The 17,515-nt window shown below is 38.0% G+C and overlaps 2 protein-coding genes across 3 annotated transcripts; both read right to left on the reverse strand.

The window, feature by feature from the left end:
* Positions 1-1,653: 1,653 nt before the first annotated feature.
* On the reverse strand, positions 1,654-10,124 carry gmppaa (GDP-mannose pyrophosphorylase Aa). 2 transcript variants are annotated; one of them, XM_088415947.1, is made up of 13 exons: positions 9,989-10,124; positions 9,381-9,478; positions 9,186-9,289; positions 7,955-8,147; positions 7,767-7,826; positions 7,543-7,673; positions 7,334-7,348; positions 5,287-5,421; positions 5,000-5,097; positions 4,874-4,920; positions 4,688-4,780; positions 2,690-2,858; positions 1,654-2,595 (listed from the first exon to the last, which is right to left on the reverse strand). In XM_088415947.1, exons 1-13 carry the CDS (start codon positions 10,026-10,028, stop codon positions 2,495-2,497), a joined length of 1,284 nt encoding a protein of 427 aa, XP_088272073.1. In that variant the 5' UTR covers positions 10,029-10,124; the 3' UTR covers positions 1,654-2,494. The 2 variants fall into 2 exon arrangements, with proteins under 2 accessions (XP_088272073.1, XP_088272074.1); XM_088415948.1 differs by lacking the exon at positions 7,334-7,348.
* A 490-nt stretch (positions 10,125-10,614) lies between these two features.
* pnkd (PNKD metallo-beta-lactamase domain containing) lies at positions 10,615-17,211 on the reverse strand. The gene is made up of 9 exons (XM_088414921.1): positions 17,053-17,211; positions 16,468-16,583; positions 15,904-16,016; positions 15,314-15,372; positions 14,910-15,002; positions 14,443-14,606; positions 13,660-13,746; positions 13,337-13,452; positions 10,615-12,283 (listed from the first exon to the last, which is right to left on the reverse strand). The coding sequence occupies exons 1-9, from the start codon at positions 17,205-17,207 to the stop codon at positions 12,110-12,112; spliced, it is 1,077 nt and encodes a 358-aa protein (XP_088271047.1). The 5' UTR covers positions 17,208-17,211; the 3' UTR covers positions 10,615-12,109.
* Between the last annotated feature and the right edge of the window lie 304 nt (positions 17,212-17,515).

Raw genomic sequence — 17,515 nt, forward strand, 5'->3', positions numbered from 1 at the left:
CTTGGATCACGACGAGTTAAATTGTCATTTTGTTTTAGTCCCACCAAAGCATTGCGTTTACCGTATGATTGCGTGCACACTTTGCGTTCGTAGTTGCGCGACTTTGTACCTTTGTTGGACTTCGTGGAGCTCGCGAAGAAGATGCAAGTGCTGGTCTTCACCCCTGATGTCCTCAAGTTGGTAGAAATTCTTCCTCGTCCAGTTGACGCTTTTGATTGCATTTCGTAGAATAACAAGTCGTTTTATTCACCTTACGTGTTTTTTTTGTTTTTTTTTTTACCATAACGCAGCGAACATTTGCCTAATTTGCACACCTGCAAACTGTACGTACTTCTACTTTTAACAAAGTAGGCTTGTGAATACAATAGTGACACCTAACGGTGAACTTAGTGAACTGCATGTAAATGTACGAAATTTCTTCTACTCGATGCGTATTTGATTTTTGGTCTGAATGCTACAGGTGCTACGACACAATTTGCAGGCCGCCAATCCAGGGTTTACCGCGGCACTTTGCCAAAGTCAGCCGGGATAAACTTCAGCTCGGCAACAAAACTAAAGAGGACCAGCACTACACAAAGTGGATGGATGCGATCGTGCAAAAATTGCACAAAAAGGTAGCTGAGCCCTCACTGATTCCCCTCTGAGACACTTTCACCTGCAAGCTTTTTCAGCGCAATGCTTCCGAACTATTTTATTGACATGATTGTGTTTGACAGGTTGTCCTTTCTCGAAATTACTGCGAGCATTTTCATTGTCAAGATGGAAAACAACATTAGCGTCTGAATGGGGCTCACAGCACATTATACATCAGAACTGCACTTTTTTTTTTGCCTTAGTCCAAGAGGAAACATTAACATGAATCACATTAAATTTGTCTGGAGTCATAGACTGACTTGAATCCTTGCTAAAAGTTAGCACTCACTTGGGTCAAAGGTCACAAAGTTTAATGTGCAAGTTGCATCAGTAGTGATTTGTCCATCCACTTCCAATGGTTTTCAAGGCTGGAGCTTAAGCAAAGGCAGTGCAACCAAGGTTAGAAGGACGAACGACATTTCACACTTAATAATTAAGGCAAGCACGGGAAGTGCATGCAAACTCAACATAATGACAGATTTCACCTGAACATCGGAACTGAGAAAACATTGTTTCTTGATCAAATTTGAAATGCCCAAACATTTTCCCCACCTATAACCATCGAAGAATGTACTTGACGTCAATTGACATCGAAGGTGCTCCTCGGTAGGCTTCTTGCTGACGTCATTTCACATCATCGGCAGTCAAAGTGTTAGATATGTCATAGGGTGCCCAATCGTAATTCCCCAACCACAACTCACCAATACGTATTTTTTTTAATTATTTTTATTGTTCATATATACTCAGCTATTTGCTGAAAAACCTACTTCAGTGTTATTGTTGAAACACTCAAAGATGCCACAAGATGCCGCCAGAGCCCAAAGTAGTGATTTGTGTCAAGAGCGTCATTTGCACTCCTTATACTGTGTATATAAATAAATATATATTTAGAAACACACACACTAAATTTAGCTTGTATGTCATTGTGATACACACATTATTAATGACATGACTAGTCCTCTCAAAGGCAGGAGAGGCTAAAAGTGTATGTGCCAGTCAAAAAATTCAACGAAACACTAGTTGTTAGAAAACTTGTGACTTTAATGCGGAACCACTTTGTCTTCATGTGTCAAAGACCATTCAGTAAAACGTAACTCCGGCTCCACTACCTCAACGTATATTTCCCCTTAACGCCAGTGTAATTGAAACTAAAGTGCGGAAGTGGCCCAGATGGTTGACGAGCATATTAACTAAATGCCAATATGGGTACAGTTCTTTTAGTGATTGCGAATGCTCAATTCAACCACGAGCAGATTGATTTTTGAAGTCCCGGCCCACTGCTCCGCACACACACGAGAGGGGGGTTAAAAAAAAAAAAAAAAACATCCACTACATGATTGCAATTTCAATATTAAGTCACGGTTTTGCTGGTGGTTACTTTTTACTGACACTGAATGTGCTAAAAGGTTTTAATCAAAGTGTGCTGTGCGCCACAAATAATTTGTATCCACAATCGTGGTCAGTCATTTTAATTCACTGACAATTACTGTTCTTGCATGGACTCTCAAGTTTAACCTTGTGGGGGAGACGTAATGTGCTTATCTATAAAACTTGTTTTACATCATATTAACATCCACCAAATATATCACTCTTGCGCTGCCGCTAATTTAACAGTTTGCTAAAGTTAATAACTTTGGCCCCTGACAGCACTTTTCAAGGTGAATCAACAAGTATGATTGCTCTTTCTTTAATAGCGCTGACACCCAATGATGCAGAAAGCCTTGAGGACAAACGCATAAAAATCTATCTTTCAAAAGAGCTTAATGAATGTCCCATGTCTTCACTCCTGACATCTTATATACAGTAACTCAGAGTTGTGTGTGTGTGTCCCTCACCACTGACACAGCGCGAGGAAGATTAGCTAGAGAATAATTTGGTTCTTGAAGCTGCGGTTGAGGTCTTTGTGTGGCAGGACAATAGAGTTGAGGATTATCACCTCTCTGGGAATGGACACGTTACAACCTGCGGGTGAATATTAGAATAGGTGTGGCCTTATTATGACAAGCTGCTGACAAGTAGACTCAAAGAAACGTGAAACAAGAAATGGACATATTACCGAGAATAGTAATGGATGGCGTGAGTTTTCCTTCCCTGAAGAGGGTCTCGCTGTCGATCTTTGCGTATGGGTCATTTGGGTTGGGGTCACTGGGAGTTCCTTCTACTCGCGCCCATTTGCCAATCGTGCTATCCCATCCTACGATGCTGTGGAGGACACAGCAATGGTCCTGCGAAGAAAATGTTGACACAAACAGACATCGTGACATATTAAATCCTGTTGTGGGCAAAACAAACAGAATCCAGATTTTACAACTGTGAGAGAGAATGGCAGCCTGAAAGTTAAGTATACATTTTAAGAATATGATTCAGCACCTGAACTTAGAGCTGTGAGCCAGGAATGCATGAGTCTTCAACTTACCGTATTTTCCACACTATAAGACGCGCCGGATTATAAGGCGCATCGTCAACGAATGTCCTGTTTTAAAACAGTTCTCATATATAAACCGCGGCGCATTATAAAGGCACATAGAATAGAAGCTACAGAAGTGATGGGGTTGTGTTATGTATCCACTAGATGGAGCTGTGCTAAAGGGAATGTTAACAAAACAATCAGTCAGTCAAACTTTATTAATAGAATATAAACCAGTGTTCTCACAACTCCCAAAGTGAATAAACAGCTGTTTTATTTTTGAAAAGTACTGTCTAAAGAATGATTAAAACCCCTCTTGATTACATTAAGAGACTGTTTAGATCAATGCCAAGGCGCGTTAAGAGTTCAAAAGAATGCAATTATGATTCAATTAAAAACCTAATTTTCTCTTAATTAAATGTAAAAACCGTTTTGGGATTTATTTTATAAAATTGTGCTTTATTTTACAAAAACTTGCAGTTTTCGCGCCCTGTCCCCATATAAATTACTTCCAAATTGAAGCAGATACAGCATATCAAGATTTCAAACAGGGTGTTATAAAAATTTTAATAGGAAAAAAATACATCTAGAACTGCAATGTCCAGGTAAAAATTGAAGAATTTACATTGTGATAAAGTTTTTTTATTTTTTCATGCCCCAAAAATCAAAATTCTAAAGGCTTTTAAGTGCGCCTTATAGTGCGGAAAACACGGTAAATAATGACACATTTACATTGGATTTTGCTTTGTTTGTTTTGCCTTGTGGTCAGGTGTATACTTGCACATTCTTTTTTCCCTGTGGAGGTCTCGTTTGTGCTCCTCATTGTCCATAATTACTTTTACCCCTTCTCGTCCGCAGGACTCTCTCTTGTCTTGTGCCGACTGTGTTTGGTCTTTGTCATTAGTCTATATAGCTCCCCTGTTGGCTTGTGTCTTCATTTATAACAATTGCTGTGCTTGTTCATTACCATGTATTGTATTCGTTTTCGCTCTCTGGCCTATTGGCATTTTTGTTAGAGTGTGAAAAAAGGACATTCTCGGTTGCTTGCCTCCCGTGCTGCTTGCTTGCGTTTGTTTCCCCCACACTTGTGACAAGCGTTTTTCTTTGTGCATGAAGTCAGTTATATAACAATGACAAAACACAGCAAAGTTATCCAAACTGATTGTCAAATCATGTCAGTTAAACAACAAGGTTTGAGTTATAAGGATTTTTTTGGCGGTCTACACGAGCATGGAAATGATTTCGAATCTTTGCTACAAGAACATTTTAAAAACAAAATAGAACTTCCCAGGAAGCTTGTAAAAATACCTGAAGGCTCACACAGGGTTAGTACACACATTAGAAGTACAATAGTCTCAGGTATGTATAACAACAATGTGATTATGGGATCGACCAAGTCGGGTAAGTCAACAGCTTTTTGCAGGAACCTTTCTTTAAGATGTATTCACATTCAACCTTAGTAATTATTTATTTTAAAAAAAATGGGAGTGGGGGCTACTCAATTATTCCTTCGAACGATCAAGTTATTTTTCCCCTCAATGGACATATTCAAAGGATATTCAAAAAGATCATTAAAATGGTTCGATGAGTGACAGCACTAACTGTGATTAAGTGCTCGCTTAATATATAACGGAGAAATCAGCTTACCTGTAGAGTTGCGCCATGGAGGATAATGGATTCACGAACTCTCACCCCAGCACCAATTGTTACTCCAGTACCAATGGTGACATTAGGACCCAACTGCATAGCAAAAACCAATGGCATCATGGAAGTGATTGCTTTCTGTCCTTGAAATTGTGCTTCTATCGCATAGTAGTATTGAATTGTGCTTACCACAGCAGTCGGGTCAATGTTGGCAGTAGGATGAATGTAGACATCACCTTTAGAACAAAACTTTTTAAAACGTTTGGACTGGTGTAATGTTTGACAGCATTAATGTAACAGAGCAAAGAGCCGTACCACTGATTTTTGGGCTCCCTATTTTATTTGAGGCCAGCCTTTCCGGATGAGTTTTGTGATACTGGTTGAGGTACAATCGACTAGCATAAATTGCAGACCTGTGAAGGTAAAAATAAATAAATAAAAATCATTGTAAATTAAGACTGAACTTATCTAAATAAGTACCAGAGTTTAAAAGTCTGGGCATTTAAATGTAAAAATATGTTTTGGGGATTGAATGAGATTAAAAAAATACTAAAAAGATGCAAGCTTTGTTGAAGTGAAAAAAGTTCATTTGTTTCACTCACCCTGCTGACTTTATCTGGCTCCAGAATTTGAGCGTTTTATAAACATAGAGTTTGCCCTGTCCAGCGAGGGCGGTGAAAATGTCCTGCTCCAGCCTGATGGCTTCCGCTCTGTGCCAGCCATTGTTGCTTTCCTCCCTGCCAGGGACAAAAACTTTATTCCTTGGATCAAAACTTGAAATACAACTAAAGTCTGCGCTTTGACATAATTTCCATTCAGAGTACGTCGGACTCAATTCCAATATTTTGATGCACAACATTAATCAGCCATTGCACTTAAAACACAACACAGTATTAAATTCTTCAAGGGTACGAAGAAAACATCCCAAAATTTCATGTGACTTTTCTGAAGCGTTCTTGGTGTTTTATATGAGAAGCCACTAGGTTGCTAACCTGAAAAAGCCAAACAAAAATTCATCAAAGGCTCTCCACAGCAGCACTCACAAGTGAACGCAAGCGCGATTAGAGTTAAAACGCATCACTTGTCAGCTCGGGGTTCATACCAAAGCCCATCCTACATTTGATCAAAACCTTAAGTGGATGGCTCTCCATACTAATCAGTATCTCTCTAAAAGTGTATTGTGAGAGCCCGGAGATGAAACAGAGTGTTACATATTGATGAAAAGAACATGTTTAAGGATTCCACCCATAATGGGAGATTTACCAAAAGGGGAGGTACGGTTAGAGGCAAAGTCATCCCTGTGAGATTTTACCCTGCATCCACTTTGATTGCTTCCAAGTTCTGAGATCAGAAATTGTGCTGATTCAGTGCTAATCTTCATTTAGGTGGATTGTAGTCTGGTTAAGTATGCGGTACGCCTTCCTCGACTTTTGTCTGGACAGCATTAATACCTTGCGACACAACATCCAGCGCATAAAACACAGAGAAAAAAAAAAGAAAAAGTGTAAAGTCAACAAAATTATCCCATGTATTTTTTCCCCATTTACGAGAGACCAGACTATTTGTTTAGGCTGAGATTGGAATGGTTTTTTTTCTTTTGTACCGCATTCAAAACAAATGTTTACTTCATCAGTTTCCAGTTATAGTTTGACCACGTGCAGGATGCCCTCACGCAAATATTTGCCAACTTGGCTGTGCAGAAGTACAAAGTGCGCAGAATGAGAAGAAAAATTACAACCACAGAATGCTTATCCTGAAAAATTATCCTGTGTTGAGGAGTGTGTTAAAGGAATAAACCACTTATTTAGCCATTTTCTGCAGTAAAATGTTACATTTGTTTACTCAATTATTTTTCATGTAAAATTGTTTTAAAAACACATTTTTCTACTTGTTGATTAAAAATGACAATGTGTTTAAGGGAAATTCATATTAAAGTTTTGCTCAAAATGTGCTGTTGAAACATCATATTGGTGATGTAATTGGTGTTAGATCCTGATGCATTATGCTTTCAATGATAGAAAGTTTTTTCCTTTATTATTTTCTTTTTGAAAAGAAATAACTGGTGATGAGGAATTATATGCCTAAGTTTGTTATTATAATATTTTGTTTTCAATATCATTTCCTGAATTAAGAAAAATGGTCTTGGTCCTAAATTGAAGATATTTCAAAAGCATCATTTCATCTTATGAGAAAAAATATAAATGTTTTGAGCAAAGAAATATAAGAGAGAGGTTCCAAGGTATTAAAAAAACAAAAAAAGAAGAAACATTTTATTATCAGGCTTTTCGCTTTTTTAAAAATTGCCTTTGGGCAGTGTGTTTTTAAACTCACAAATTTTAAATGAAACATAATTTAGTCATCAAAATAATTACAGCCAAAATAACCTCTTTACTGCTGAAAATCTCTAACGTAGTGGACTATCCCTTTAAGAGTGATTTTCCCCTTCTGGGGATGCTTGGACAATTCCAATAATCATAGACTGTTAAACCTGGTCAGATATCTCATGAAAAAAGTATACATAGAAAAAGGGCATGGGCCACAATCACAAAGCCTCCTATGCATCTTCAGCCATTCGTTGTTTCTAGGTAGCTCACACCAAACTATTAGTGCTCTATAACCACACCGTGCAGTTGACATGTACCAACTTACCCGTCATATGGAAAACTGATGATTGTGTGGGCAAACATATTCATAGTGGAGGGAAAGGAAGGGAAGAGAGACAAATGAAGACAACCAAAATCATAAAACACACGCACACACACGCACACGCACGCACACACACACACACACACACACACACACACACACACACACACACACAAACCCTTAGATCCCTGGCAGGTGGTTTCACAACTCACAGCAGCATGTCTTGCTGATTTTTCTGGAAGACTGTTCCGATATACTGGAAGATCTCAGGATTAAAAAGATAGATACCACAGTTGATGATGTCACTCACAAACGTGCTTGGCTTTTCCACATAATGCAACACCTAATGAGCAAACAGAGGACCTGTTATGGTTTTCAGCATAAACAGTGATGAGTGAGTGGGTGTATATGGAAATAAGTCAGGGAGGTTATTTACCTCATTTGTTTCCTCATTTTCAACTATACAACCATAATTAAGGGATTGTTTTCTGTTTGCCTGGGGACGGAAAGGGCAGTGTGAATATATTAGTTTAAAATCTTTCAAAATAACCACATGCAAGAAACACAAGGGTCATGTTTTCGAATTCGAGAAAAGACAAACAACTGCCAATCGTGACAACTCACTGTTGTTCCGAGTATCACAAAGCTGTTTGGTTCTCCGTGTTCTTGTTGGAAACTGAGCATCTCAGTCAGAGGAAAGGCTGCACACACATCAGCATTGAGAACAAAGAAAGCCTGAGGGCCACCAGCGATGATTTGATCTCGGAAGTGATAGATGCCCCCTCCAGTACCCAGGGCTGCATATTCTTGCAAATACCTGCAGTGCACAAGAAAACCCAGCCGTCATTAGTATGCCTGTTTGGAAAGGCTGAAGGACGAGGTGGCTGAGGCGATGGACTACTAATCCATTCTTCATGGCTTCAAAGTCTATCCTCAATGGGATTCCTTATTTGTGGCAGCTGCAGCCATTTTCAGACCCACTTTAAGATTGAAAAACAAAGAAAAGGAAAAAAAAAAAAAAAAAAAAATATATATATATATATATATATATATATATATATATATATATATATATATATATATATCCACACAGAAACGCGAAATAAATAAGTATCTGGGACTGAATGTCTGGACTGTGACAATACAAACAGTCTATTTAACATACAGTATAAATATTTCTTTGGGATTCAATGCGAATGCTTATACATGGCAGTGCAATGTTACAATACTTTGAATAACAGCCGATGAAAGTTGCAAAGTTCACATGGATTTTTACAGTAAAATGTGTTTCTGGGTTTGAAATAGAGATTAAATCATGCATTATATATAATGTCTTACAAGGATACTTAACTATATTATTTAATTGTTCTTCTGGCTAAAAAGTAAAGTGTGGTGCGTTACCAAAATACATGTGTGAGGTGCAGTCAAGATTCTTACGTGTCATTACTGCTTTTTCCTCACCAATTGTCATGTTTTTTTGTGAATATTAATCCTAAAATCTCTTGCTGTTGGGAGGACAGCTTTTGCTTTTGAAGTTATTAACCGAATTTAACAAAAAGGTATACCATGATTGTATTTTGATTCCTGTTTACCTGATGGAAATCTTGAATTCTTGTTGTGCGTTAAAAAGAAATCTGGTCAGCTCTTCATTTGGCTGATAAAACCCAATCAGCAGGATCTCAGCAGTCAAGATTCTTACGTGTCATTACTGCTTTTTCCTCACCAATTGTCATGTTTTTTTTGTGAATATTAATCCTAAAATCTCTTGCTGTTGGGAGGACAGCTTTTGCTTTTGAAGTTATTAACCGAATTTAACAATAAGGTATACCATGATTGTATTTTGATTCCTGTTTACCTGATGGACATCTTGAATTCTTGTTGTGCGTTAAAAAGAAATCTGGTCAGCTCTTCATTTGGCTGATAAAACCCAATCAGCAGGATCTCCTTCATATTTGGTAACTTTGGGGGGGAAACAAAAACAAATAAAAGTTCATAGTTAAAAGACTTGCGACAGTTTGAATGCTGCCATCAACTTGGGAATACCAGTCACCTTGGCGCATGCTTCGATGTGATGCTGCAGCATGGGCACACCAGCTACCGGAAACAAGGGCTTAGGAACTTCAAATGACAGTGGCCTAAACCGTGTGCCTGTAAAAGAAACATATCACACATGATTAAAAGTCATTTTGTCAAAAAACCTGTTTTTAATGGCTTGAAAATAAATCACGGGGTGTCTGGAGTTCTTGCCCAGTGCCCACCCATCAGGTGAGAAATTAAACCAAGAAAATCTCTTCCTATTTGCCTAATTTTGAAATATTGTCAACTTGCGATGCATCCATTCAGCATATACACGAACATTTAGCAAATGTGTTTTGCCGACTGCATCCTAATTATTTTATACAGTGAATTACCGTTAATTGCATTAAGATAGGAAAACTAAAAGCTTCACGTATTCTTGTACCAACATAAATCCAGCGGTGTAGTGTACCTACGTTCATCATGAAATTATTTATTTTTGAACGCTCGTTATTTGTGTTGCGCCACGTCAGCTAATAATAATCTTACTCAATGTAGACTTGAGTTTTAGGATTAGCATGAGTTGCCCGTAAATGGGAAAACCGACACCAGACTCTGAAAACGACAAGGCGTTATTCTCACCTTTCTGTGGCCCTCCTATTAAAATAACCGCCTTCAACATTTTGAATAGCAAGGTGTTGTGTGATTCTGCCTCCAAACAGTGGCGATAATACACACTACTGCTACTCCACTGGTCTACTTCCGCATACACACGTGATGTAGGCTCACGTGTAAAACCTGGAGCGGATCATAGGAGTGGAGTACACGTGGACATAACAGATGTTTTAGACCGACTGTACACTGTAGGTCAAAATTGTACTTTTTTTTTTTTTTTTTTTTTTAAGTCCAATTCTCTTTTCAAATGTGATTAGGTCACACTCGCACACAAGACAATTTGATATGGTTCCAAGCACACGCAGAGAATAAGCACTACCCCAACACCAAATAATTCTATCGTTTATCTGCTCCATGATTATTCCTGCCAAATACATTATAACATTTAAAATAGAAACATTTCCACAATTTTCACAGTAGTGTGGTCTAAGTAAAAACAGTATATTCCAATTTTCTTCCATTGCCATTTGACAATGTGATGTTATGATGTGTGAAAATGTATCTTAGCATTTCTATTTATGTGTGTTGAGTGGAGCTGTAAAAGTAGAAAAATAAGTCATCTTTCAAAGGGCAAGAAAACAGCTTCTGCACAGTTCCAATGGAAAAAAAAAGTTTACTTGAATATTTCCTCATTAAAACATAACCTAAAGTCAAAACTGTTTCCCGTGCGGTAGTGTTCTCAACTCAAACATATGCAAATCAGATGTGCAACAGCATCAAACAACCAGAAAAACATTTTAGTCAACAGTCACCAGGGGACATTCTGCTTTGGTTTAGAACTTCTATAGCAGAAACGAGAACCTAAAGCGCTTTCATATCTTCCAGGTTTGTTGTTTGCCATCCCCACTGATACAAGCTGCATTGCATTATCTTTATCAAAGAGTCAACCGAAATGTTTAATGTGCAAAGATACTGTGCTTATTATACAGAAGCTTTTGTGTCACGATACAATGAACCATCAAATGCACGATATATGAAAACATATATAAAGGTTCTTCCCAAATACGCCCTGCCGTTTTTTGAAAGCATTCTTTTTGACAATGCAAGACGAGTGCAAACGTCAGTCGCATGGTGTCATATTTATGATGGATTGTCATTATTCCTCTCATTAGTGCATTCTACAAAAAAAAATCTAATTTCAAAACATGATATACCATATAAGCATCATAGCTTCAAGTCACAAACATCAAATAAATTGAATTAAAAATATACATTTTAGGTAGGTCACACATATGCAATACAATGAATGAGAAGTATTTGTCTCATGTTCATGCTTTATGGGTGAAATGTTGGCAATAAATAAAAGTTTGTGAATATTTTTCTTCATTTTGGAATCAGCCAATCCTCTTTCAAGCAAATCCAGTTGGTCCAGCACAAAACTCAACATTTGATTGTTTGTCTTTGCATTTCACTGTCCTCCTCAAAAAGTAGTTGTATTCCATCAAGTGTGTATATATATATATATATATATATATATATATATATATATATATATATATATATATATATATATATATATATATATATATATATTTAGTTCATCTGTTGTTTTCTAGCAACATGGAAAAAGTTTATATAAAATGCCCCATTTTCATAAAGGAAAACATGTTACATTGGGATATTTTACTTTATATTTATTTTTCTATATGTTGTCCTTGTGAGGACAAGCGGTTAATGAAGGGATGCATGGATATTTTACAGCAATATATTTACAATTGATCATTACTTGCTATCGCAGCAATCTACATATAAAGTGACACTAAATGGTTTTAAGTTAGTGTATATACCCTTATTTTACCAGTTCGGCCCACTTGAAAGTAGGTTTTTCTCCATGCGGCCCATGAACTTAAGTGAGTTTGACACCCCTGCTCCTGAGATATACATAAACAGTATAATCACAAAACACCCATAGAAATGCTAGTGTCACTAACTAATGTTATTTTGACTAGATGGCACATAATGACACAAGTTGAAAGACATGTAATCTTTTTTTACTTTGCGTTCTACCGCAAAATTCAGCCTATCATTAAACAGCAGCAACCAAGATAGCATGGCTTACATCCACTGTTGTGACTTGAGCCCTTATTATCATCTTCTGTTGTACTGGTCTTTGCGTTTGCGCAGCTCCTCCAGCACGCGAGCACGAAACTGATTCCAGTCCTCGTCCTCCAGCTGCTGGATTCCCAGCGCCAGATGGAGCTGTGTGCAGTGGCTCCGCAGGAAAGGGTTGTAAGCCTTTTCATCTCCAACAGTTGAGGGACACTGAAATGGACGAAGAGGATTGTATTGAGTTGAAGACAACACAATTCAATTCAAGAAAACAATTGAAGTAGGATGATAATGTTCATTATGAAATAAGCTGTTTTGGTGCACCATTGCTTTTAAGACAGTGTTGTTTTACAGGGTACTCAAAGGTCTAATTAACCTATGACCTTCAAAATAAACAATGTATATAATGCACATTCACAGATCACCGCTGCTGTACATCTTTTAAAATCCTTACCTATTTGATATATAGAAAACTGCTCAGCTAACAGTTTAAAAAAACACAACAATAGATGTGGGCAACTTACATTTTTTTTTTTTTTTGCTGGTTCGACATTCGTCATTCGTCAGAGCCTCAAAATTGTAATCGTCACTCCGTCGCTGTACTTTTGCCCAACATTCTGCCACCACTGAGGGTGATATTTGAATTTTTTTGTTCTCTGGTCTGTCACGCGACAGGCGCTGGTCTACTTTTGTCTGAACTCATACCAATTATTTGTACTATTTAGCACTTACACTTTAAGTTAACACCATGTCTGTGGTTCTACAGTTACACTGGAATTGAAACACAGCACAGTAATTTAAGTGTAACACGAAAACAAAAGCAGTTAAGGAGTTTAAACCGAGGCTACACTATCAGGTTTTTTAATGCAGAGGACAAGAGTGCAATTACCAGTCATATCCAATGGATGGCATTATCATGGTTTGCATGAATCTTAATTGGTGGATGCTGTTTCTCGTATATAGTGATTTGAACCAAACCAGTTTGTTCACTCAACTGAACATATTTTCCCCACTGCTTGGTGGTACTGTAAAGTGACTGTTGTCACAATGACTGCAGGCTGATTGTAGAACATTTGAGACTCCCAATATTCATGAACAAATGTGGGCAAACCATCTTCCCTTAGCTGTGCTTTTTGCATCGTGCAATGAGGACGCATGACAACAAGCAGCCCTGACACACTGTTAGGTGATAAGGCCTTCCTTCCGGGATCCAGAAAATAGAAATCTTTGCGTTGCATGACGAGTGGAGCGAGGTATGATTCTCACCGTACAGCGCTTCTGGCCTCGTTGCTGCAGTACCCACTGATATTTGTTTTCCATGGCTGCGTTGCGTGGCTCCACCTCAGTAGCAAACAGCAGATTGTCCATGGCATATTCGTGACCTGAGGGGACACCAGCATAGAGGCGTTCATGCAGCTCCCCCCAAAAAACAAGCATTAACTGCAGGCATAATAACACTTAAGTGCTCACTCTGCATTGGCACTGACAGTAATTGCCAAATAATTGCAGCTTTGCAATGAATACAAATCGCGTACCCACAACATATTAACACTGACGTATGTGTGCGTGTATGTCAGTGAGCTTCCTACCAGGCCAAAGAAGAGTATCATCATTTAAGGAGCCAACAGTGTCGAGCGATGACAGCATTGTTGTGGCGGTGCCCTCAAACATCCTCCCTGCAAACAACACAAATGCACTTGACGCAAGTAGTTTGTTTTTGTTTTGATTACATTTCTCTGTTAAGGGCCCTGTGGATCGTGGCAGAGAGGGAGACCTCATTGGGGAGGACAGGGACAACAGATGGACTAAAAAGTTTAGTCTCTTTTCATATCTGCCACTTCATCACATTTTTCTGATAGTTTGCAAATATGGTATTTGTGGCCGAAATGACTAATTGCGTAAGTTAAAGAAAATCAAAACAAAATGTGCCTTGAAGATTCAGGGATCATTTCTTATTTATTAGTGGTATTCATTTTATTTAGAACACATTGTATTGCGCCCACAAGTGGTCAACAACATGCACAGCCGCAGATGCATTTTCAATAAGGGCTGCCACTGTTGAAATATTTTTTAATCGCTTATTCAATCACTTATTCCATCGATTGATTTTGATCATTAAAAGTTAAACAATGGCTCTAAACAACTACTGTATTAAAATAGTGGCCGATAAACATTGATTGGTTGTTGATTAATTTTGACCGTTTTTTTCGATTTCAACTTTGCTAACTTATTTATTTACATCTTGCGGAAGCCCGGTTCACATTACTTCGTGTAGAAAAATGCAAACCGCGAAGCTGTGAGGCAGACATTTGCTATGACTTCTTGCTGCCAGTGAATTACTGTATTCTATTCATCATTTCAGCCCTACTTACCGCATCCTGACAAGAACACCAGATCACCCGAGAAAAGACTTGATGGAGCACCCAGCGCTCGGCCATCCAACAGGTAGATCATGTGGCCTACTGTGTGTCCTGGCGTGAAGAGGGCCTTGAAGTGCAAACACCCCACTGTAACAGAGTCCTTGTGTGAAAGAGGACTAAAAAGAAACACACACACACACACACATAAAAAACAATTAGACAACCATCAATGACAAGGTTATATCACACTTGGCACAAGAAAACAAACATATTTTCTTTTCTTATTCAAACATGTTAACTTGGGTAGTGAATTTGTTTAGAAGTGAAAAAAAATGACTACATTATCAATGAACACAATTACAATATGAGCTTAACTGCAGTTTATCAGCCCACAATATTTCATCGAGAACTCAGCAGTTATAGGTTCTGAGCCTACACAATCTGTTCATGTGCACTGTATTGAGGGTGCTGTAACTTACTGTGTCAGGCCAGGAACGTTATCAGCTGCATTTCCATAAACTCTACATGAGTTATGAAGCCTTTTCAGCAGTTTGTTCCCCCCACTGTGATCCCTGTTGATAACACAGACGTGGGAAAGCGGATGCAGTGATTTGACTCGACTATTCCCTTTAAGTTGTCCAGTTGATTTGTGGAGAACAAGGATATTGGGTCAAACTTGATTATCTTGGAAGCTCACTGGTAAACTTTAAAAGCTTGACAGCGTACACTTCGTGGGCACGCACATTGAAGAAAACTCTAATTTCATTCAGGGGTTGGAGATGTTTGGTATAGTTTTGTTTTTCATTTAATGTGCATTATTTTTTTTATTAATGATTTCACAATTGTTAAGTACAATGTTATAAAAAAATACTGAAAAGCTCACCAATGCTTGTGTGTACAGAGGATGGCTTCGAGCATCACTCCCTCTTCCTCGAGCACTGTCTGACAAAGTTGTTTTATGTCACAATTTAAAATAATTGCAGTTTGACTGATATGAGCACTTAAGATGTTAACAGTTACAAATACTGACTTATTCTGCTCACAAACGCTGTACAGTACACCGTGCTTCACATTGTTTTTTTTTGTGTGATTAGCAGTAGCCACAGTTTTGGCGTTTTTTTTTTGTTTTTTTTAATTAAAACAACATAACTAATTAAATTACAGTAGGTTTGACAACACTTATAGGGCCATATCTACATCGTTGGCACAAACCTAAAAGAATATTCACAAGTTAAACGCAGACAGGGATGTTTGCTGCAACCTTTTTCAGACTGATACCAATATAAGAACTCTTGAGTAGGCACAATACCAAGAACTGATACCACAAGTACTTTTGAGACATGACATTGCTTAACAAAAAAACAAAAAATGACCCTAAATATGAACAAATGATTATAGAACCTTTAAAAATAAAAATAGTAAAATAAAATAGCAGCAGTGTTGACTTAATACAAAACTTCAGGAAGTAGTCACCTGTACAATTTGAGGGTCTGCTGGGTCTACAACCGCTGCAACACCAGAGGTGGTGTCAATGATGAGATAGCTGTAGTTGTCTGAGAGCACAGAGATGGGAATGATTTTCATACCTGTAGGTGATAACCACAAAACAAAAAAGACTTGTAACGCACTTCTCATACCAGACATATCTTCTGTTAATTGTCCTCAGCAAATATCGTCATTAGGGTCACAGTGAGCTGGGGCCGATTTCAACTGACCTTGGGTGACAGTCAAACATAGCTCAAGCAAGCAGCTCTCGCCTTTGTTTACTACAGGTATACTGCTCACTATTGCTAGGCTTCTTGTGTTGTGTTGTAGGCTTTGCATGTTCCAGAGTAGCTTGACATGCTTGTAAATTAATTTCAAGAAGCACGTATGTCATATAGGGAATTTGTACAAACGAAGCTGTGGGTTTTTTTTTTTTTTTTTTTTAACATGCAAAGCGAGCAGAATTATGCGGGTTTGGATGCGTGTAGACATTTGGATGCGTGTAGACAAGGCCCTGATCTAAAAGGAACGTGTTGACATTTCTTGTCATACCACTAAACTGCATAGGCAGAACGATCGAGTGTCCAGTCGGGTAGCGTTCCCGGGCTTTCCTCATCTGCCTCTTGTAAAACATGTAACCAAGACTGGTCTTGGTGTACAGTGTGTACCTGGAGGGGGGAGATGATATACATGTTATATTAGCGCTTGATCTAATGACAAAAGAATGAAAACAACAAATGAAATGTGAACCAACGAAAATGACATTCATAATCTATATCTCATTTGGAAATTGGTCAATACTATCTCAGACGAAAATAAGGTATGGGTGACAGTATTATTTTAGTTAATTATAAGGACTATTAAATGGTAGGATTAATATTATTAATTATGTTAATATTTGTTCTGGACGGCACATATGGAATGATAAGCACACTGACAGCTATAACAATAACTAAAACATAGAGTAACTTAATTCCAACAAGCTGTTGTGACAAATTTTAAATCATACAACTATGAACGTAATGAATAGATGGCCTCGAAGCTAAGGCTAAATGTTGCTAGGCTAAAGCGAATCAAGCAGACGAACACACGCAACACCATAGTACATTCATGCAGTTGAAGCTAGAAGAAACTTACGCTATCCTGAATAACGGTTTCTCTGTGCGAGCCATTATTTTGCTAAATATTTTCCCCCAAAGCAGCTGTCCGGTGCGCCTGAAGCGAACAAATAAACATAGCGAGACGAAGGATGCTGTGACGGTGACCAGGGGGATCCAGTCAGGAAGCGCCATCACGTTGAGCCAGGAAGAACGCGATGACGTCAAATCAACGCGCCAAACGTAAATAAAAAAAAGTTTTCATTTCGTCCCTTTTAAATTAAAAAAAAATTATTTACTCAAAAACTAAATTCAAGACAACTTAAATAAATACGATTACTTTCCATTTTTAGTTTTATGCTTTAATAAAGCATAAAACTAAAATTTAAAATTTAATAAAATTTAATAAAGCATGAGACTCGTTGAGCCAAGGATGTTATTTCCTTGGGTTTTGTATTTGACAAAATTTGTTATGATTTGGCATTATAGCAAATTTATGCTGA

Source organism: Hippichthys cyanospilos, chromosome 5 (genome assembly GCF_059441005.1).
Source record: "Hippichthys cyanospilos isolate Australia breed blue-spotted pipefish chromosome 5, RoL_Hcya_1.0, whole genome shotgun sequence".
Classification (NCBI taxonomy): Eukaryota; Metazoa; Chordata; class Actinopteri; order Syngnathiformes; family Syngnathidae; genus Hippichthys; species Hippichthys cyanospilos.

Excerpts from the sequence above, each read along its gene's own strand:
- gmppaa (XM_088415947.1), bottom strand. The coding sequence starts at position 10,028 with ATGTTGAAGGCGGTTATTTTAATAGGAGGGCCACAGAAAG. Across the intron at positions 5,098-5,286 it reads AGCCAGATAAAGTCAGCAGG|GTCTGCAATTTATGCTAGTC; the intron begins GTGAGTGAAACA and ends TTACCTTCACAG. Across the intron at positions 2,596-2,689 it reads GCCATCCATTACTATTCTCG|GTTGTAACGTGTCCATTCCC; the intron begins GTAATATGTCCA and ends ATTCACCCGCAG.
- pnkd (XM_088414921.1), bottom strand. The coding sequence starts at position 17,207 with ATGGCGCTTCCTGACTGGATCCCCCTGGTCACCGTCACAGCATCCTTC. Across the intron at positions 15,373-15,903 it reads CAGACCCTCAAATTGTACAG|ACAGTGCTCGAGGAAGAGGG; the intron begins GTGACTACTTCC and ends CAACTTTGTCAG. Across the intron at positions 13,453-13,659 it reads TGATACTCTTCTTTGGCCTG|GTCACGAATATGCCATGGAC; the intron begins GTAGGAAGCTCA and ends GTGTCCCCTCAG.